At 55.7% G+C, this 21,761-nt stretch overlaps 1 protein-coding gene across 2 annotated transcripts in view; it reads right to left on the reverse strand.

The window, feature by feature from the left end:
- Positions 1-1,105: 1,105 nt before the first annotated feature.
- TRAF2 (TNF receptor associated factor 2) overlaps positions 1,106-21,761 on the reverse strand; it is a 46,809-nt gene continuing 26,153 nt past the window's right edge. The window contains exons 5-11 of one of the 2 annotated variants that reach the window (XM_025359550.1): positions 20,730-20,891; positions 18,940-19,014; positions 12,559-12,633; positions 8,427-8,708; positions 7,732-7,909; positions 4,111-4,259; positions 1,106-2,031 (exon numbers count right to left, since the gene is read on the reverse strand). In XM_025359550.1, coding sequence (XP_025215335.1) covers positions 1,813-2,031; positions 4,111-4,259; positions 7,732-7,909; positions 8,427-8,708; positions 12,559-12,633; positions 18,940-19,014; positions 20,730-20,891 — 1,140 coding nt within the window. In that variant the 3' untranslated portion in view covers positions 1,106-1,812. The remainder of the gene's footprint in view (positions 2,032-4,110; positions 4,260-7,731; positions 7,910-8,426; positions 8,709-12,558; positions 12,634-18,939; positions 19,015-20,729; positions 20,892-21,761) is intronic. The other variant, XM_025359551.1, reaches the window with a different exon arrangement.

A 21,761-nucleotide genomic window follows, 5' to 3' on the forward strand; every position in this document is an offset into this window, starting at 1 on the left:
GAGCAGGTCTGGCTGTCTCTAGTCACCAAACCCTGAAGACACGGGAAGAGACTGGGAGGTGCTCTCTGGGGAGCTCACACACAGCAGTCAGAATCCACCATGCAGAGTGCCCAGCACAACAGGCATTAAGAGTAGTCAGGCTGAGTAAAAAGCCCAGCTACCTCCAGCTGTCCCAGTGGATGGTTTCTGCATTTTCAATGCAATACTCTTATTTGTGAATACAGAAACATACAGATGCAAAATTCTAAAGCCCAAGGAGAACCGAAACACCACAATTCCTGCCACATGGCCTGGGGAGCTGAGGTGAGGCCGGGAAAGGGAACAGCAAGGCTCTGTGACGCCCGCTTTTTAGGCCCAGCACACTCACAGAACACAGACAATGCCTGTTGGTCAGTTCTGTGCCTGAGTTATTTTCTGTATTTTTCTATGGTCTTAACTTCTCAAACTACAGCAGTGCATGAAGATGTCAAGAGACGACATCACTTTATCCTGGACCCCGATACAGATGCCCAATAGGTCCCAGCACAGTTGCCCCGATACTGAGTGCGAAGCTGTGCCTACACCTGCCTGTGCTGTCCCGAGAACACACCACAGGGGCAGTGTAGCCAGGACCCTCGGTGCAGCCGGGACGCTCGGTGCAGCCGGGACCCCCGGTGCAGCCAGGACGCCCGGTGCAGCCAGGACACCCGGTGCAGCCAGGACCCCATGTGCAGCCAGGACCCCCGGTGCAGCCAGGACCCCCCTGCAGCCAGGAAGCTCGGTGCAGCCAGGATGCTCGGTGGAGCCTGTACACAGAGAGGCAGGACCAGGGCTGGCTCATCCTCATCCTGCTCTCACAGGAGTCCCTGGGGAGGCCCAGGAGAGGAGCTCGACAGGGAAGAACATTCCAGAAGAGGGAACACTGGGCTTCACCAAGGCTCCAGAAGAGAGAGCTTACAGCAGGTAAGGAACAGAGAGAACAGCTTGGCTAGCTAGAGAAGCAGGCAGGGGCCAAGCACCCTGTGGGGAGGGGTCTGTGAGAGGAGAGGAGGCCAGGAGGACCCCCAGAGGGTCACCACTGCCAAGGCTGGAAGCCGCAGGCAACCTGGAATCAAATGGATGCCACTGACCACAGAGATTTGAATGGTTTAATAACTGTCTTGTGAGCTCGATGGTGAGCTCTCACATTTCACCCGCAGGCTGTGCTGCGCACCCCCCACACAGTGGTCTGAGCAGAGGCAGCGTGGGACCAGACCCTCTCCCACAGCCGGCCTGGCCAAGGTGGCACAGACCAGAGCTCTGTGCAGACAAGCACCCAGGGGTCTAAGAACACTCCCTTCTCTCCAGGGGCCAGAGGGGAGAACCAAGCCGCTTGGCCCTCCTCGCTCTGGCCAGCAGGAGGCCCTTCTCCTGGAGCAGCCCTCCTCCTTTGTCATGCCCGAGGGACACAAGGTCATCCACTGCGCTCCTACTGCACGGGCACTGCTGGGATGTGCTCCCACACCACGTGTCCCCACCCAGGGCATCTCCCTTCACTGCACAAGACAGCAAGGGCAGCTTGTGCTGGGAAGCACCTAAAAACCCTCAGCCAATCCCACCACAGTCCTGGGCTAAGCCTATCTTCCAGGCCCCTCCACACAGTCTCTGAAATCTGAGGACTGGCTGGTGGCTCCTTCCCCCATTACAGTGAACTTGGCTGCAGGCCGACACCCTCCCAAGCGCCCAAGCGCGGCCCCTGCCCACTTGTACAGTGAGGCCCTGGCCCAGTGTGGTGGCCCCTCAGTGAGCCGGCTGTGCCTGGCTGCCCCCAACCCCCAGACACCGGGGGGGCAGTTAGAGCCCTGTAAGGTCCACAATGGCCTTGATGAAGATGGCATCGTCCCGCACATAGGAATTCTTGGCCTCCATCTTGGAGACGGGGCAGAAGAGGGGGCAGCCGCTTGCGATGTTCATGTCATTGACTGGCCTCTGAAAAGAGGACGAGGTCACGTCGGGCCTGAAGGCATCAATCACGTGCTCCCGGTTATTCTGGTCGAGCAGCATTAAGGTCACCTGGAGGAGAGAGCCCCAGGGAGGGGACACAGGTCTGTGGGCCATCTCGCTCTGGCTCCCGAGGGTCTGGACACCTGCAGGGCCACTAGCAGGAAGCCACAGGTGCCCATCCCAGGACCCAGGCCAGAAGCTGAGGCCCAGCTGAGACCACGTGGTGGGCGGCCTTGCTCCTGCTGCTGCGCCCCGGCTCCCCAGCCCCCGACATTCCGCTTCTCTCTGGGGAACCTGTGTCCATTCTGGCCTTTCCTGTCCACTGACATCTGGAGTCCTAGGCTAAAGCTTATCACTCCTGAACTTGAATTATTATGAGGAAAATACAAAAAATAATATATCCGGCAAAGACATTTTCTTGCCAAAGAGATCAGGAAGCAGCCATTGCCCACCCATGAGGAGCACTTTCCAGGGAGAACCTGAGCCTCTGTCGGGCCGTGAACCCGGATGCCCTGGGACAGATGAGCGCCCATGGGCCCTCCACACCCTCACCCCACCCAGCTCTGATCTGCCTCTGTCAGGCTGTGAACCTGAGCCTGCCTCTGTTGGGCTGTGAGCCTGGACAGAGGGCCCTCCACACCCTCACCCCGCCCAGCTCTGATTTTCCTGCTCCATAGCTATAGGGGGTGGGGGAAGTAGCAAGCCTGGGCCAAGTGTGGCAAAAGGAAGGGACCTTCTCATTCCAGCCTAGTCTCTGGATCTTCAGTTCTGCAACCAAAAATAGATTCTGATTTTCAAAATAGGCCGGGGCGGTGGCTCACGCCTACAATCCCAGCACTTTGGGAGGCCGAGGCGGGCAGATCACGAGGTTAGGAGTTCAAGACCAGTGTGACAACATGGTGAAACCCCCGTCTCTACTAAAAATACAAAAATTAGCTTGGCATGGTGGTGGGCGCCTGTAGTCCCAGTTACTCAGGAGGCTGAGGCAGGAAAATCGCTTGAACCCGGGAGGCAGAGGTTGCAGTAAGCTGAGATCATACCACTGCACTCCAGCCTGGGCGACAGAGCAAGCCGCCGTCTTAAAAAAATATAAATAAATGACACCTCAGATGAAGAGGGCTCTGAAGCCGTGTTCCTTCCTCTGCATAGTCTCTCCAGGGCAGGGTTTTCAAACTACTGGTCCAGACGCCCATGAACATCTAGAGTCCTGGGCTAAAGCTGGGCACCCCTGAACTTGCATTATTTTGTACTTTGTCCTTTGTTCATTTATTTTTTAGAGCCCGGTCTTGCTCTGTTGCACAGGCTGCAGTGCAGTGGCGTGATCTCAGCTCACTGCAGCCTCAACCTACTGGGCTCAAGCAATCCTCCTGCCTCAGCCTCCAAATAGCTAGGAATACAGGTGCACACCACCATGCATGGCTAATTTTTCTATTTTTTTTGTAGAGATGGGGTCTCACTATGTTGCCCAGGCTGATCTCAAACTCCTGGGGGTTCAGCAATCCTCCCACCTCAGCCTCCCAAAGTGCTGGGACCACAGGGATACTCCCCCACACTTGGCCTTGTGCTTTTTTTTTTTTTTTTTTTGAGACGGAGTCTCGTTCTGTCGCTCAGGCTGGAGTGCAGTGGCTGGATCTCAGCTCGCTGCAAGCTCCGCCTCCCGGGTTTACGCCATTCTCCTGCCTCAGCCTCCCGAGTAGCTGGGACTACAGGCGCCCGCCACCTCGCCTGGCTAGTTTTTTTGGTATTTTTTAGTAGAGACGGGATTTCACTGTGTTGGCCAGGATGGTCTTGATCTCCTGACCTCGTGATCTGCCCGTCTCGGCCTCCCAAAGTGCTGGGATTATAGGCTTGAGCCACCGCGCCCGGCCGGCCTTGTGCTTTTTCTTAGTCATATTTATATTTATCTGACAGGTCAGGAAGCCAGTTGCTTGTGTCACGGACCAGTGCTCAGAAATCATGGAAACGACAGAAACTGCCAGAGCTCTCCACCGCGTGACACAGCACCACAGGTGACGTGCCTGCTGCAGACACCTGGTCCAGCGAACCCAAGCCACCCTGTCCTGCACAACCCTGCACCACAGAAGCTGCACTGCCCAGAGGGAATCTCAGGTGCGGCCCTCAGCAAAGCCTGTGGGGACGGCCTCACACCTTCTGGTTGAAGGGCCACCGCAGCAGGGCGTCATTCGGGCCCTTCATCACCACAAAGAAGAGGGACAGGTGCGTTCCTCGCCCGGTGCCGTCGCCGTTCAGGTAGATACGCAGACACATCTTGTAGCCGTACCTGCTGGTGTAGAAGGCTGTGGAGGCACGAGGGATGCCTGGTAAGCTGACACTCAGCAAGGGTGGGGCAGCGCTCTTCCTGTCTGGCTGCCCTCCCCCAGGGACAAAAACACCCACAAAGAAACATTGAGGTTCTGGGGTGCGAAGGAAGTTTTTTTTCTCAAAGTATGCAGTTAGTTTCCAATGAAAATAAATTTCATTAAAAAAAAAAAGTAGCCGGGCGCGGTGGCTCAAGCCTGTAATCCCAGCACTTTGGGAGGCCGAGACAGGCGGATCACGAGGTCAGGAGATCGACACTATCCTGGCTAACACGGTGAAACCCCGTCTCTACTAAAAAAAAATACAAAAAACTAGCCGGGCATGGTGGCGGGCGCCTGTAGTCCCTGCTACTCGGGAGGCTGAGGCAGGAGAATGGCGTAAACCCGGGAGGCGGAGCTTGCAGTGAGCTGAGATCCGGCCACTGCACTCCAGCCCGGGTAAAAGAGCGAGACTCCGCTCAAAAAAAAAAAAAAAAGTTGTAGTTAGAAAAATTAGAAAAAGTTTTTTTTTTTTTTTTTGAGATAGAGTCTCTCTCTTGTTGCCCAGACTTAGAGGCACAATCTCAGCTCACTGCGGGATCAAGTGATTCTCCTGCCTCAGCCTTCTGAGTAGCTGAGATTATAGGTGCCTGCCACCACACCTGGCTAATTTTTGTATTTTTAGCAGAGATGGGATTTCACCATGTTGGTCAGGCTGGTCTCCAACTCCTGATCTCAGGTGATCCACGCATGTTGGCCTCCCAAAGTGCTGGGATTACAGGCGTGAGCCACCGTGCCTGGCCAGAAAAAGCTTTTTTTTTTTTTTGAGGCGGAGTCTCGCTCTGTCTCCCAGGCTGGAGTGCAGTGGCGCAATCTCGGCTCACTGCAAGCTCCGCCTCCCGGGTTCACGCCATTCTCCCGCCTCAGCCTCCTGAGTAGCTGGGACTATAGGCACCTGCCACCATGCCTGGCTAATTTTTTGTTTTAGTACAGACGGGGTTTCACTGTGTTAGCCAGGATGGTCTCGATCTCTTGACCTCATGATCCACCCGCCTTGGCCTCCCAAAGTGCTGGGATTACAGGTGTGAGCCACCATGCCCGGCCCAGAAAAAGCATTTTTTTTTTTTTTTTTTTTTTGAGACGGAGTCTCGCTCTGTCGCCCAGCCTGGAGTGCAGTGGCCGGATCTCAGCTCACTGCAAGCTCCGCCTCCTGGGTTTACGCCATTCTCCTGCCTCAGCCTCCCCAGTAGCTGGGACTATAGGCGCTCGCCATCTCGCCCGGCTAGTTTTTTTTTTTTTTTGTATTTTTTAGTAGAGACGGGGTTTCACCGTGTTAGCCAGGATGGTCTCGATCTCCTGACCTCGTGATCCGACCGTCTCGGCCTCCCAAAGTGCTGGGATTACAGGCTTGAGCCACCGCGCCCGGCCCAGAAAAAGCATTTTTAAGAATCCCAAATGTAACCCCCAAAACTTAAGAAGATGAGTAGAGGGCCGGGCGTGGTGGCTCACGCCTGTAATCCCAGCACTTTGGGAGGCTGAGGTGGGCAGATCACAAGGTCAGGAGATCGAGACCATCCTGGCCAACACGGTGAAACCCTGTCTCTACTAAAAATACAAAAATTAGCCGGGCCTGGTGGTGAACACCTGTAGTCCCAGCTACTTGGGAGGCTGAGGCGGGAGAATGGCGTGAACTCGGGAGGCGGAGCTTGCAGTGAGCCGAGATCACGCCACTGCACTCCAGCCTGGGCAACAGAGCGAGACTCCGTCTCAAAAAAAAAAAAAAAGATGAGTAGAGCAACACGGCAAGATCCACCAAATGCAGAGGTTGGGGCCTCGGCAGAGCTGCAGAGGGGAGCCCTGACTGGCCCAGGGCTTAGGGTGGGCCCCAAGCCTGCCTCAGAAGAGGCGCTTGCTAGAGTGAACCCCGAAACAAGCAGAGTCCACTTCCTTCCCACCCAACGAGACACAGACGTGAATGACAGCCAGAACGCGGCAGAGGTGGCTTTCCAAGCCACATGACAGGACCCCGTGTGCACAGGTTTGAACACAGGGACCCCACTGTGGCAGCACCAGGACCAACCCTCCCCGTTCTTGTCCTCCACCATGCGCCCTGGCCCACCCTCCCTGTCCTCTTCCTCCACGCGTGCCGCACACAAACTGGGTTCACCAGCATTGCTTAAAGCAGATGTTCCACACAAACAGGTCCTCCTGCCTGAGTACCGCCTCCGTGGCAGGGCCTCCAGAATCCTGACCCTTCACCTCACGCTTAGTACAGAGCTCCCAGCATATACAATCGGCTGAGCCAAGCAGCTGCAGAGGGAAGGTCGTCACCAGAAAGCAGTGCTGACCTTCACAGCCCTGGAGGAACAGGGCCACGCCCTGCAGGCTGCCCAGACTGTTCCCTCAAGTTCCCCCAAAACAATCTGTCATTTTTCCAGTCTCAACTCCGAGGAGAAAGAGAGTGTGGGTTTTGTTTCTGGTCCCTGCTGAAGGCCTTGTCAGGACGCACCACACAGACCACGGCGGCCCCTCCAGATGGCACTTGGGTCTCTTTCTGCCGGAGCACAAGAGCCACGGGCCCCGCTGCTCAGGGAGTGTCGCCAGCAGCGCTAGGCTCAATTCAAACAGGAAAGGTGCCGACAATGTCTCAGTCTCGATCCTAGAACCTAAGATTCTATCAGCAGGTTCACCACGTCAGTGTAAAAATAAAGCCCACACGAGGGTGTTTTCTGAGCCACGTCAACAGAGGCCACAAAGGGAGTGCCTGAGCCGGGGATGAGACGATGGCTGGGGCCGCCACGAGGTCAGCCAGGGCCTCAAAGGACAGCAGAGGGGCCGCCTCTGTACTGCAGTGCCCGGAAGCATAGTCCTGGCAGGAGCTTGTGGCTGGGCGGCCACCACACAGCCCCTCTCCAGCAGTGCCCTCCAGGGGAGACCCCACGGGCACCCTCTCAAGAGAACTCATAGTTGGGGGAAAAAAAGGGAGTGTGAGAAACACCCTCCCTGAGCTCCGTGTGGAAACTGAACCTGGGAGGGGTCAGACTAGCTCGGCCTCAAGGCCCTGGGAGCCATGTCCCACCCCCATGGCTACCCCCACCCGTCTGGTCTTCCTGGGAGCTGGGATCAGGCAGGAGAGCCTGTTGATGTAATGTCTGCTTTAGAGCCGTGTGCCAGAGGACCAGGCTGTGGGTGACGAGGGGCACACCCCGAGGGCAGGCAAAGCAGGAGGGCAGGCAAAGCAGGAGGGCAGCCAGCCTGACCCCCCACCCCCGATCCTTACCCAAGGGCACCCACTGGCCAGCCCATATTTGGCTGCCCCACTCGCTGCTCAGACAGGCACAGTCGCTCCCGGTATCACTGGGGGTCGTATCTCAGCCTCCCTTGGGAGCCGTCCCATGTGGTCACAGGGGTGAGAGGACCCAGGTGCCACGTAAACAGCAGCTGCAGTGAGGTGGGGGTCTTAGAACCACACCTGGGGAGAAGATGGCGGGTGTGCGGCCGGCCACAGCTTCCTGGCGCTTCCTGGCGAAGTCTGAGATCTTCCAGATGAAGACCCCATCATAGGTGGATGCCTCCATCTCCAAGACCTTCTGCTCCAGGTCAGCCATCGCCAGGTCCTTGAGGCCAATGCTCCTCTCCAGCTGCTGCACCTGCCGGGCGCCAAGACCACCTTCTCTCTTACCGGAGGGGTGTGGCATGAGCCCGCCTCCCACACCCACCGATCTCCAGCAGGACAGTGGTCCTGGGCACCCCTGGGCTCCGTGTTTCTCAAGTCCACTCCCTGCACACAAGAACCCAACCCCACCCTGGCCAAGAGGGGGTGGCTCCAAGTCCACACAGAAGCTTCTGGCCAGCAAGCCTGCTCAGAAGCCACACCAGGCCTTGCACATCCCCATGGCTGACTCTGTCCTCCCATCAGAGAGAGGAGGCTCCCGCCCACGGCCTGGTCTCTATGACCTTCCAGGGTTTGGGTCCCTCAGAGAACAGGACTCAGAAACGAAGGGGGCCAGAGCCTTCCATAGAAACCACGCTGGACTGGGGTTTGCAGATGGACTTCTACACTGTCTAGGCTCTAAAGCTCCAGGACCTGCTAGAACCTGCTGGGGTGCAGACACCATCCCCCTTTACACTGTCCTCCTCATGGCTGGCTGCCCACCAGGCACAGACCTTGTTACTCAGGGCTTCAATCTTGTCTTGGTCCAGCCGGTGCTGCCGGCTGCAGGCCTCGGCAGTCATGGCCACCCTCTCCACCTCCCGGTTCAGGACGCAGACAATGTTCTCAAAAGTGGCCGTCTTCTTCTCCAGGTTCTCGCACCTCTGCAGGAGCTCTGACCCCACATGGCTCTGGTCTCCCAAGAGAGGCTTTGCCTCCAGCACCGAGCTCAGGAGCATGGCCAGGTGCTCCCGCAGCCACTGTGCCTCATGCTCTTGCTGTTTCTCACCCTCCACCTGCAGACACAGGGCAGGGAGGCTGCTGGCTCCACCCACCATTCAGCTCCCACCCAGGGACGGCCACCAAGACGCGGGCCTTAGAGCTGAGGAGACAGGCCAGAGTCTGAGATAGGGATGCCTGGGTGGCCTGGCCATGGCTGATCCTTCTTGTGCATGACAGACTGAAAGTCAGGTATGTTTAAAGAATATGAAGCTTGCTATAGACCTTACTTGCAGCCAGGCACAGCAGCTAGCAACTGTGATTCTAGCACTTCAGAAGGCCAAAGCGGGAGGATCATTTGGGCCCAGGAGTTGGAGACTAGCTGGGGCAACATGGCGAAAACCCACGTCTACGAAATTTTTTTAAAATGAGCCGGGCATGGTGGTGTGTGCCAGTAGTTCCAGCTACTCTGGAGGCTGAGGTGGGAGGATCGCTTGAGCCCAGAAGGGTGAAGCTGCAGTGAGCTGAGATCATACTACTGCATCTCTGCCTGGCTGACACAGTGAAACCCTTTTTGGAAGAAAAGAAAAAAGGGACGGGACGAGACGAAGGGAAGAAGGCGAGGGGAAGGGAGAGGGGGAGGGACAGAAAGGAAAAGAAAAGAAAAATAAAAGCAGCACACTATTTTTTAAAAAGCGACTCACGACCAGGCACGGTGGCTCATGCCTGTAATCCCAGCACTTTGGGAGGCCAAGGTGGGAGGATCACCTGAGGTGGGGAGTTTGAGACCAACCTGACCAACATGGAGAAACTCTGTCTCTAATAAAAATACAAAATTAGGGCCGGGCGCGGTGGCTCAAGCCTGTAATCCCAGCACTTTGAGAGGCCGAGGCGGGTGGATCACGAGGTCAAGAGATCGAGACTATCCTGGCTAACATGGTGAAACCCCGTCTCCACTAAAAATACAAAAAACTAGCCGGGCGTGGTGGCGGGCGCCTGTAGTCTCAGCTACTTGGGAGGCTGAGGTGGGAGAATGGCGCGAACCCGGGAGGCAGAGCTTGCAGTGAGCCGAGATCACGCCACTGCACTCCAGCCTGGGAGCACAGCGAGACTCCATCTCAAAAAAAAAAAAAAAAAAAAATACAAAATTAGCCAGGCGTGGTGGTGCACGCCTGTAATCCCCGCTACTCGGGAGGCTGAGGCAGGAGAATTGCTTGAACCCGGGAGGTGGAGGTTGCGGTGAGCCGAGATGGCACCATTACACTCCAGCCTGGGCAACAAGAGCGAAACTCTGTCTCAAAAAAGAAAAAAAACCTACCCACAAGTTCCAGACAAGGCTGGCCAACGTGGTGAAACCCCGTCTCTACTAAAGATACAAAAATTAGCCAGGCATGGTGGCGCATGTCTGTAATCCCCGCTACTTGGGAGCCTGAGTCAGGAGAACTGCTTGAACCTAGGAGAGGGAGGCTGCAGTGAGCCGAGATGGTGCCACTGCACTTCCAGCCTGGGCGACAGAGTAAACTCTGTTTCAAAAATAAATAAATAAATATAAAAATAGGCCAGGCGCGGTGGCTCACACCTGTAATCCCAGTACTTTGGGAGGCTGAGGTGGTCAGATCACCTGAGGTCAGGAGTTTGAGACCAGCCTGGCCAACATGGCGAAACCCCATCTCTACTAAAAATAGAAAAATTAGCTGGGCCTGGTGGTGTGTGCTTGTAACCCCAGCTTCCTGGGAGGCTGAGGCAGGAGAACACTTGAACCCGGGAGGCGGAGGTTGCAGTGAGTCGAGATGGCGCCACTGCACTCCAGCCTGGGTGACAGAGCGAGACTCTGTCTCTAAAATAAAATAAAATAAAATAAAACTAAAAAGCTACCCACAGGGGGAAGGTGAAGGGGTGGAAATTAGGCTGCCTTAAACATACCTCATTTTACAGACCTGACTTTGCAATTAAATTATTTTCAAATTTCCGCAACAAAATTTAAAAACAAGCCAGGTGTGGTCATGCCTGTAATCCCAGCACTTTAGGAGGCTGAGGTGGATGGATCACTTGAGGTCAGGAGTTCGAGACCAGCCTGGGCAACATGGTGAAACCTTGTCTCTACTGAAAATACAAAACTTAGCTGGGCGTGGTGGTGCACAGCTGTGATCACAGCTACTTGGGTCTTTCATCACCTACTTGGGAGGCAGAGGCACAAGAATTGTTTGAACCCAGGAGGCAGAGGCTGCAGTGAACTGAGATCATGCCACTGCACTCCAGCCTGGGCGAGAAAGCAAGACTCAGCCTCAAAAATAATAATAATAATAAAAAATAAATAAATAAGGAAGACACTCTTAAAAAAATCACAGTAAAAGAAACAAATGGACTTACATGTACACCTAGCTAGAGGCACAGCCACCCAGAGAGCAGAAGGGCACTCAAAAGACAAACAGCTGGACGAGAGCTCGCCCTGCATCTGCTCAGAGACCGGTGCCGCTGGGACCACGCCGTGTGCAGCATGGAAAAAGCAGGTCCTGACTGAGCCTGGGGTGGGCGCCAGCATGGGGAGACCCTTTGTGCAAACGGGAAGCGAGCATCGCCACAGACTCATGCTGTGTTCACTCTCATTCCTCAACACCAAAAGGCCCAGAAACAAGGAGCACAGTGGCGGCAGCGAGCACCACTGAGGCCCAGGTGGTCTCTAAACAACCTCCCGCACGGGAAGCCCGGGCTCCCTGGAGATGGCAGATGCCAGGTCGGAGTGGGAAACAGACCGGAACACGGAGAGGAGAAGACTATCCAACGCAGACAAAGAAAATGGTCCTCTTCACCGTTATTAGGAAGAAAACACAATACCTAAGGCCACACAGAATCAAGTCAGCAACTGACTCTACTACAAATACCGTCAAGGCATCCCTGTCTCCAAGCAGGGAAGGTGCCCGCCCAGCGAGCTGGCCAGGGGAGGGTCTGCACCCACGGCCTGCCCCTCTCCATCCATCAGGCACACACCTCAGCTGGGGGCCACCTCTGGGCCCAGCACTCCTCGAGGGTCCTGAGCTCAAGGAGCTCCTGTTGTACAGGACAAGACGGACAAGAGAGAGACATGAGGTGCTGGCGACAGAGGGCCAGAGTCTGCAGGGGTGGAGCAGGGGGGTCCACCCGGAGAGACCCAGGCGCCTGGCCATTGTGCCAGTGTCCAAGTGCCTGAGGTGGGCACAAGTGGGCATGCCCAAGAAAGCTCAGGCCCAGCGAGCAGGGCAGAGGAGATAGCCGAAGGGAGGGAAAGATCACAGGAACAGGCCGCTCTGAATGAGAAGCTGTGAGGAAGAGCTGTGATTGATTTCCAATTGTGAACAGGCCAGAGTGGAAAAGAACGGGGGTCACATAAGCGCCTGAGCCTGGGTCCCAGTGAGAGATGAGGACGACGTGGACAGGGCAGTGACGGCTGGGGGGATGGGGGGGTCCAGGTGTCCAGGAACCATTTGAGGGCAGACGAGATCTCTGTCAGCCTGAACATGAAGTGTAAGGCGAGAGGAGGGGCCCGAGTGCCTGCTGGTGGCAGAGGGCTTGGCGAGAGCCGCTGGGTTAGATGCTGCCCTTTTCTGTGTGAGATGGGGGCAGGGAGACGGCAGCCAAGAAGTGGTCGTGGCGAGCTGGCCGGGTACATCTGAGATGTGCACTCAACACCCAGGGAGGCTCAAGGCGACAGGTGGGCACATGCATTGGGCATCCTCAGAGACAGGTGGCAGTCAAAGTCAGGCACTACAACGCCACCAGGAGGATGGGAGTGGACAGGGCTGCCAGCCCAGAGACCAAGCTGGGGACACTCAGACAGCTGGGGTGGGAGGCAGTGCTGCAGAGGAGGCTGAGGAGCAGCCGGAAGGAACCCAGGAAGCACTGGGCTGGAGGCAGTGAAGACCACGCCCAACCTCAGACCCCCAGACTCACCGTCTCGAGGCAGCCGATGGCGTGGAATCTGCAAGGGACTCGACACTTGCCACAAGTCTTGACGTGGTCCTGAAACTACAAGGGAATGGCGTCAGAGTGCCACCTTTCTCTGTTCTGATGCATTTCAGTACTTCCACACAGACCACGGTGATTTACACAGAAGGTTACATGACCTGCCCCGCTGGCCTCTTCACTCTCACACCGAATGAAACCCAACAGCCCATTTCCAAAGCAACATGTGCACACACCCGTGCACACACCTGTGCGAACATGCACACTGTGCCAGTAACTGAGATGGGCAAGTGTTTCAGGACACCTGTGGAGACCGCAGCTTGTGTGTCACATGGCACGCCTGTCCTTCTATCACAGTCCACAGGACATGCAGTGCTGAGGCCCCAGGGCCTAGGTTCAAAACCCAGAGTCAAACACCCACTGCTCACCTGGTGCGTGGTGGTGCAGGATGACACAGACACAACATGAAGCAAAACGTAAAATCCAGAAAGGGGCCAAGGGCACACAGACACTCACATATGACACGAGCATGGAACCGGGGAAGAAACAGAGCCCAGCACTGTGGTGTCTGACACCGGTCTAAGGACGCGGGAACAGCTGTCGAACCAGGGAAGAAACAGAGCCCAGCACTGTGGTGTCTGACACCGGTCTAAGGATGCGGGAACAGCCCGAGGAAAAACATGAAACCCAAGTCCCTCCTCCATTTCCCAGGTGACATGGCAGGTGTGTCGCAGCCCTGGGTGTGAGAAAATCAAACGCACAAACATCAGACGCAGCACAGGATTCCCACATACCTGGGACGAGGGAAACAGCCCTAACTGTGAATCAGTTTCCAGAAACAATAACATAAGAACCTTGCACAATTCCCCCCAAAACAAACAAAAAACCAGAAACACCATTAAGTGGGCAGGAGTCATAAACAGCAAGAGAAGTACAGATGTGCTCGGTCACACCACAGCTTGGGAAGTGCCCGTCAGAAGCCCCTTGCCACCCAAAGGAGGTTGGTCTCAGGGTCCCTGAAACCCAAGGATGCTCGTCCCTGATGGAAGACGGCAGAGTGTTTGCACAGAGCCTAAGCACACCCTTCCTTATACCTTAAATCAGCTCTCGGTGACTCACGACCAATACAACGTGAATGCTGTGTTAATAAAAAAATCCACGCATATTCAGTGCATTTTTCCCTGAACATTTCCAGTCTATGGTTGGCTGGATCCACGGCGTGGACCTGCGACACAGAGGACTGATGTGCTTCTCACACGTCACAGTGGCAACGGTGCTCCCACAATGCTTATGGAAATGCAAATTTCCAAACTGCCGCACAGCGCTGCGGACGGGGGCCTGACATGTTTCCCTGTGAGGTCTCAGAATGCACTTTTTTTTTTTGCAGTTTTCGCTTTGGTGCCATGTAACCATTTTACAAAATTACAAAACCTTTTTTTTTTTTTTGAGACAGAGTTTCTCTCTTGTTGCCCAGGCTGGAGTATAATGGCACGATTTCAGCTCACTGCAACCTCTGCCTACCAGGTTCAAGCGATTCTCCTGCCTCAGCCTCCCGAGTAGCTGGAATTACAGGCATGCACCACCACGCCTGGTTAATTTTTGTATTTTTAGTAGAGACGGGGTTTCACAATGTTGGTCAGGCTGGTCTCGAAATCCTGACCTCAGGTGATTCTCCCACCTCGGTCTCCCAAAGTGCTGGGATTACAGGCATGAGCCGCTGCACCCAGCCCTTTTTTTGGGGGGGGGGCGGGGGGGGGGCGGGGACAGAGTTTCGCTCTTGTTGCCCAGGCTGGAGTGCAGTGGCTTGATCTCAGCTCACCACAACCTCTGCCTCCGAGGTTCAAGCAATTCTCCTGCTTCAGCCTCCCGAATAGCTGGGATTACAGGCATGTGCCACCAAACCCGACTAATTTTGTGTTTTTAGTAGAGACAGGGTTTCTGCATTTTGGTCAGGCTGGTCTCAAACTCCTGAACTCAGGTGATCCACTCACCTCCGCCTCTCAAAGTGCTGGGATAACAGGTGTGAGTCACCGCGCCCAGCCTTTTTTTCTTTTTTAAGAGCAATCTTTAAAACTCAAAAGCAAAATGAAACAAATGTGCCTCCGTGGCATACTGAGACAGCCGCCTGCCCAGAGATGCTGCTTCGAATGACTTATCACACAGCAACTCAATACAGACTCTAAAAGCAAAGAGAACTAGAAAGAGGACTTCGTCATCATATAATTCGCCACGGATCACAGTCAGTGCTACTGACACTGTTCTTATGTACAGCAATGTCAACAGGAACCATGACTTTCTGTAGAAAGGAGACAGCAACATGGAAGTTGGGTAAGAATCTGAAATGCAAACATCAGTGTGAACCCACAATGTATTTTCTCTTAAAATAAAGCAAGGATCCCTGTGCTGTCACTGAAGTATTTTCGGATGAAACACTGGGCTGCGGGAAGAAGTGGAGGCAGGAACGAAACAGAACGGGCACTGGACACCCCCCATCTTGAGCCTCAGCAGGGCCCCAAGTTCTAACGCGCTCTCTTTCCTCTGTCCAGGCTCCGAAATTCCCACCACCGGAAGCTGAAGGAGAAGAGGCCAGGAATCCGGCGTGTGTGCAGCACGCTGGGAATGGGGGTGGGAGCGCCCAGGGAGGGGAGGTGTGAGAGAAGGCGCTGCTGGAAACGAGGAGAGACAAGTCCCCCCAGGCTGCCCACCTGGGCCATCCACGGAGCTGAAAGCCAGCTGGGTGCGTGGCCTCTGTAAGCCTCAATTTCCTCATCTGATAAAGGGTGCCCTAGGGTTCCTGTGAGGACAGGAGGACAACCCCCAGGCCCCCAGGAAACGCTAAACACCGCCCGCCCGTGGTTCCTGCCAGTGTCATCATGAAGGGGCAAACACTTCATCAAACAAAAGGTGCCCGTGACCGCCGAGGCTTCTGGGCTGTTCAGCCATGAGGCCCAGGCCCACTTCTGTCCAGCGAGCCCCACAGGCCAGCCTTCAAGGGACCAGGTCCCAACACACACCGCCCCATGCTTGGCTCAGCCCTGCACATGTCCCAGGCAGCGGTGAGGAACCCAACCAAGCCCTGGGAGCGTGGTCACCAAGAGAGGCTCCAGCAAAACCAGCAAAGATGGAGAGGAGGGGCTGGGAGGACGAGACACAGCCTGAAGGGAGGCAGCTCTGGTGCCTCTGCACAGCTCTGACTGATACATAGCAGACCAATAGTTTACCTCATCAAAAAACAAAAGCAAATCTTTAAAAAACCTCACATTTTAAAAGAGCCCGAAGCAAATGAACTACATACCACATCTAACATAAACTCAAAGAAAAAATGTATTCCAATTGACCTCAGAACATGGTATGTGGACCCTACGTCTTGGTAAGATGTACTTCCAAGAACAAAAAGAGCTGTGAAGAAACAGGTGGCCTCATCACCAGAAGTCACGTTGCTGGTTTTTGTTTATTGTTTTTTTGAGATGGAGTCTCACTCTGCGGCCCAGGCTGGAGTGCACTGGTGCGATCTTGGCTTATAGCAACCTGTGCCTCCCGGGTTCAAGTGATTCTCCTGTCTCAGCTTCCCAAGTAGCTGGGATTACAGGAGTGCCTGTGCCACCACACCTGGCTAATTTTTGTATTTTTAATAGAGAAGTGGTTTTGCCATGTTGGCCAGGCTGGTTTTGATCTCCTGACCTCAGGTGATCCACCAGCCTTGGCCTCCCAAAGTGCTGGGACTGCAGGCGTGAGCTACCACACCCGGCCTTGCCTTCTTTTTTTTTTTTTTTTTTTGAGACTGAGTCTGGCTCTGTCGCCCAGGCTGGAGTGCGGTGGCCGGATCTCAGCTCACTGCAAGCTCCGCCTCCCAGGTTCACGCCATTCTCCTGCCTCAGCCTCCCAAGTAGCTGGGACCACAGGCGCCCGCCACTTCGCCCCGCTAGTTTTTTGTATTTTTTTTTTTAGTAGAGACGGGGTTTCACCGTGTTAGCCAGGATGGTCTCGATCTCCTGACCTCGTGATCCGCCCGTCTCGGCCTCCCAAAGTGCTAGGATTACAGGCTTGAGCCACCGCGCCCGGCCGCCTTCTTTTTTTAGATAGGCTTTCACTCTGTCACCCAGGCTGGAGTGCAGTGGTGTGATCTCAGTTCACTGCAACCTCCACCTCCTGGGTTCAAGTAATTTTCGCACCTCAGCCTCCCAAGCAGCTGGGACTAGAGATGTGCAACACAATGCCCAGCTAATTTTTGTATTTTCAGTAGAGACGGAGTTTCACCATGTTGGCCGGGCTGGTCTCGAACTGGCCTCAAGTGATCCTCCCGCCTCAGTCTCCCAAAGTGCTGGGATTACAGGCGTGAGCTACCACGCTCAGCAGGTATTTTTAATTTTAAACCTACTCTATATACAACATAAAGCAAATATGTTACCAGTGTTAGGAACCAAGATTTGCAACATTAAAAAAAGATAAGAAAGGCCGGGCACAGTGGCTCACACCTGTAATCACAGCAGTTTGGGAGGCCGAGGTGGGTGGATCACGAGGTCAGGAGTTCAAGACCAGCCTGGCCAAGGTGGTAAAACCCTGTCTCTACTAAAAATATAAAAACTAGCTGGGCGTAGTGGCAGGTGCTGGTAATCCCAGATACTCAGGAGGCAGAGAATTGCTTGAACCCGGGAGGCAGCGCTTGCAGTGAGCCGAGATTGCGCCACTGCACTTCCAGCCTGGCAACAGAGCGAGACTCCATCTCAAAAAAAAAAAAAAAGAAGAAAAAAGGGCCAGACACAGCGGTTCACACCTGTAATCCCAGCACTTTGGGAGGCTGACGCGGGTGGATCACGAGGTCAGGAGATTGAGACCATCCTGGCCAACATGGTGAAACCCCATCTGTACCAAAAATACAAAAACAAAATTAGCTGGGCGTGGTGGTGGGCATTTATAGTCCAAACCACTCGGGAGGCTGAGGCAGGAGAATGGTGTGAACCTGGGAGGCAGAGCTTGCAGTGAGCCGCGATCTCGCCACTGCACTTCAGCCTGGGTGACACAGCGAGACTCTGTCTCAAAAAAAAAAAAAAAAAAAAAAAAAGATGGGATGAAAATGCACCATGCGCATAGAAAGCCACGTGTTCACAGTGATGGGGACAAAGTCCACCAGACACCGCTGCGCTGCCTGGGCGACCGTCTTCGTCTTTCACTCTGGAAACAAAGTCTCAAGGAAAGAATCACCTCCTGACTCCTCCGTAAACCCCCTCAGGACAGACAAGGGCTGACGCAGACCAGGGCATGCGCAGAGGGCACCTCTCAGGAGCACCTCCAGGCCCCACCAGCAGGAGACACAGCCTTGCAGACACGGGCCCCAGGCGGGCGTCCTGGCCTCTGAAGGGGGCATGGCAGCAGCCACAGCCTCTATGGTGCTCCGACGAGACAAACCCCCCATCAAGCTTCGAGTATGAGCTTCAGTCTCCAGGCGAAGGGAAAAGACACTTTCAGACAGCGCTTGGCCAAGCTCACAGTGTGGGACATTTCACAGACAAGTGGACAGAGGTGAGGAGACAGCCCTGTCCCGTCCCCCAGCCCCACCCGTTTCAGGGCTTGGGCTGTGACCTGTATTTAAACAGAAGCAAACCAGAAAGACAGGCACACACCTATCGGGCTGAGCTTCTGGGCGGGCCCGGGCAGCCTGACCCCTCCTGTGGCTGCCCAGATGGGGACTGCCACCTGCGAGGCCTCCACATCTGACCTCTGACACACGGAGCAGGTGCCACCTCCCCTTCCAGAGCTTCAGCCTCTCTGGATGAGCTACCCTCACCTCCAATAAGGGAGGCAGTCTGGGAAAACGCCTCCATGTGTATTATTTCCCAGCTTCCCTTCCTAAAGGTGTCATCTGCAGCAGTTAACTCTCAACTGGGCGAGAAGCCATTTTCCTGACACAGTAAGGATGCCAGGGACGAGGTTCTGCCAGGCGAGGCACCAACATTTCACTGCTGTGGCGGCAGACCAGACTAGGGCGCCCAGTCTCCACCCCGGCTGCTTGCTGCAAACACTCAGCATCAAAGTCAGTACCAAAATTTCTCATAAGCAGCACATGGAGGGTTATGAGAACTTTAATGTTTCATTTTCAGGATAACTGGGAAGTGACTTGCCCAAAAGTAAGCAGCTGTGTACACTGGAGGATGAAGAAGAGGGCTCAGGACTCAGCCACCTGGGCCCCAGTCCACTCAGGAGAGCAGCCGCCACCATGAACGCATCCATGACCCAACGTTACGGGGCTTTGCACTGCAGTTCCTTTGGGCACAAAGGTCATAACCTGCCCCACCCCCCACCCCACAGGACCCTCACGGCCAACACATGGGCCCCGCCCCGCGGTCCTCAGAGGACATGAAGGACACTCACCTTCTCCCGGGGGATCTTTTTCTTGCCACAGCCATCACAAGTCAAGGGGAACTTGGGGCAGACCTCGTGGTGCGCCTTCAAAAGAAGCGATCAGGAGCATGAGGCTGGACGCCAAAGCCAGGCATGGGTGGCAAGTGGGGGTGGAGGGTGGCACACAGTGCTTGGGCTGGGTAGCGCTGAGGGGCTGCAGGAGCACGTGGTCACCCTCGAGCCTCGCAGGACGGTGCTCCTCCCGGGCAGGATCCTGCCAGCACCACCCAGGAGCCTTGGAGATCTTAACGTTTTGTTTGTTCTGCCAGCTCCAGGGCAATGCGAGGGAGACCCAAGCCACCAGAGGAGATTCGGAAGCCACGTAAAACAAAGGCCCCTGTGGAGATGGGGAAACGCTGCTCCCGCCAGGAGGGGAGGCCGGCGGGAGGGTCTGGCGGATGGACTGGGCTGGCTGCGTGCGGGACGTCTCCAAGATAGACCCTGATGTGCCGCTGCGGAGGGCCTGGGGCCCCAGATGTGTTCTGGTCAGGCCCGTCCGTCCATCTGACAGTTTACACGGAAGTGGGGACGGGTCAGCGAAGTGGGGCTCCTGAAGTACAAGAGCCCAGGAAAAAAGATGCCATGGGCCCCAGAGGCAGGGAGAGACCCGGAGACATTTCCACCAAAGGCAGGAACCCTGTGTGGATCGTGATCCACATACACCAAGGCAAAGACAGACAACAGGGACGCAGACACAGGCTGCAGGCCGTGTGGACAGTCACAGCTACAGCTCAGACACGGCGCTAGCCACTGTAGCTCTGTGCACCGCAGAAGTGTGTTCTCACCAACACTTCGGGGAAACACGAAGTCACACTTGAGCAACTGTCTCGGGGGCAACGCCCAGGCCTGGCGAGGATGGACACATACCCACTGCTGCACTCTCTACCTGATGCATTTAGACTTTTCTAAGACAAAAATGCTTTTCTTTTGTAACTTTTTTTCTTTTTTTTTGAGACGGAGTCTCACTCTGTTGCCCAGGTTAGTGTGCAGTGGCGCGATCTCAGCTCACTGCAACCTCTGCCTCCTGGGTTCAAGCAATTCTCCTGCCTCAGCCTCCCGAGTAGCTGGGATTACAGGCACTCGCCACCATGCCTGGCTAATTTTTTTTTTTCTTTTGTGACAGAGTCTCGCTCTGTCACCCAGGCTGGAGTGCAGTGGCGCAATCTTGGCTCACTGCAAGCTCCGCCTCCCAGGTTCACACCATTCTTCAGCCTCAGCAGCCTCAGCCTCCCGAGTAGCTGGGACTACAAGTGCCCACCACCATGCCTGGCTAATTTTTTTTGTATTTTTAGTAGAAACGAGGTGTCACCGTGTTAGCTAGGATGGTCTCGATCTCCTGACCTTGTGATCTGCCCCCCTCAGGCTCCGAAAGTGCTGGGATCACAGGCGTGAGCCACCGTGCCTGGCCACGTCTGGCTAATTTTTTGTGTTTTTAGTAAAGAAAGGGTTTCACCATGTTGGCCAGGCTGGTCTCAAACTCCTGACCTTGTGATCCACCCGCCTCAGCCTCCCAAAGCACTGGGATGACAGGCATGAGCCACCGCGCCCAGCTTACAAAAATGTTTTTGAAAGGCCTCGGCATTAACTTTACACCCATTCCCAGTTCTGCCAAGAAACATCCACCTGCATGTCTCCAGGGAAAGGGCCGAGGCGGGGAACGAGTGCAAAGGGGTCAACGCAGCCCCAGTGGCCAGCACGCAGCTCCCCAGCTCAGCCCCGCACAGCTGCAGTCACACATGTTGCTGCTCCACCGCACGCACCTTCCCGTCTGCCCCGCAGCAGGGCGCCCGGCAATGCCGGCAGCTCAGGCTTCTCTCTGGGCACTCGTGCTCCAGGTGGCGCTCCTTTTCACCCAGGCGGACCAGGCCTTTGCATGCAGGACATTCGGTCAGCATGAGCGGGCAGCGGCCTTCGTGGCAGCTCTGGCAACAAAAGGAGAAAGTGTCAGTAGAACTCGCGTGGGACATTCGGGCAGCCACAGCTTCACCCGAGGACACCAGGTGATATAATGCCGGTTTGGTGTCTGCATGCGGGTCCTGGGTGCCATCCTCCCCGCCTGTCCTGGGGGCCGCCCTCTGCAGGTAGCTCTCAGGGCTCCCACAGGTGGGACGGCAGGAGGAGATTGGTGCGTCCTCGTCTCCACTCTCTCCGCCCCACCCTGAGCTGAGGGGATGCTCTGCCACGGGGGTCTCTGTGTGGGTGCCTCGTCACCGCCAGGCTCCCCTATCTGCCCCCTAAAACAGCCAAGTGCACAATCCCTGCTCGGCACCAGCGGGTCCCTGCCAAACACACCAGCTCCTAACCGAGAAAGCAGGCCACGCTCTTGCTCTGATGACCAAGCACAACACGGTCCAGGCTGAGTCTTGCCAGTCCCAGCCCCATCCTCACTGTAGGCGGGAGGTGTGAAGGGACAGGGAACATGCACAGGAGATAGCATGAGGGCAGGTGGCCTCTGCCTCCAGCACCAGGAAGCCAGCAAAGGCCTGAGGCACAAGCCCACCAGGCCAAGGTGCCAGGAGCTAGGCCTGGGACAGGCTGGTTCTAGCTGCACAGCACATGCATTGGAAAGGGCCTAAGCTACAAGGAAGACAGGCGAGGGCCAGTGACACACAGGAAGGTCACTCAGGAGCCCACGCATTCCCACACACTGAGCCACCCATGAGCTGGGCAGAGGCCCTGCCCTCCTGGAGCTGACAACCTGACAGAGTGACCACCGGTGCCGGAACACCAGGGAAGGCAGGCAGTGGAGGCAGGGCCGGGAAGGTGCCACAAGATGCGGTCTAGGGAGGCAG

The sequence above is a fragment of the Theropithecus gelada genome, chromosome 15, assembly GCF_003255815.1.
Source record: "Theropithecus gelada isolate Dixy chromosome 15, Tgel_1.0, whole genome shotgun sequence".
Taxonomy (NCBI): domain Eukaryota; kingdom Metazoa; phylum Chordata; class Mammalia; order Primates; family Cercopithecidae; genus Theropithecus; species Theropithecus gelada.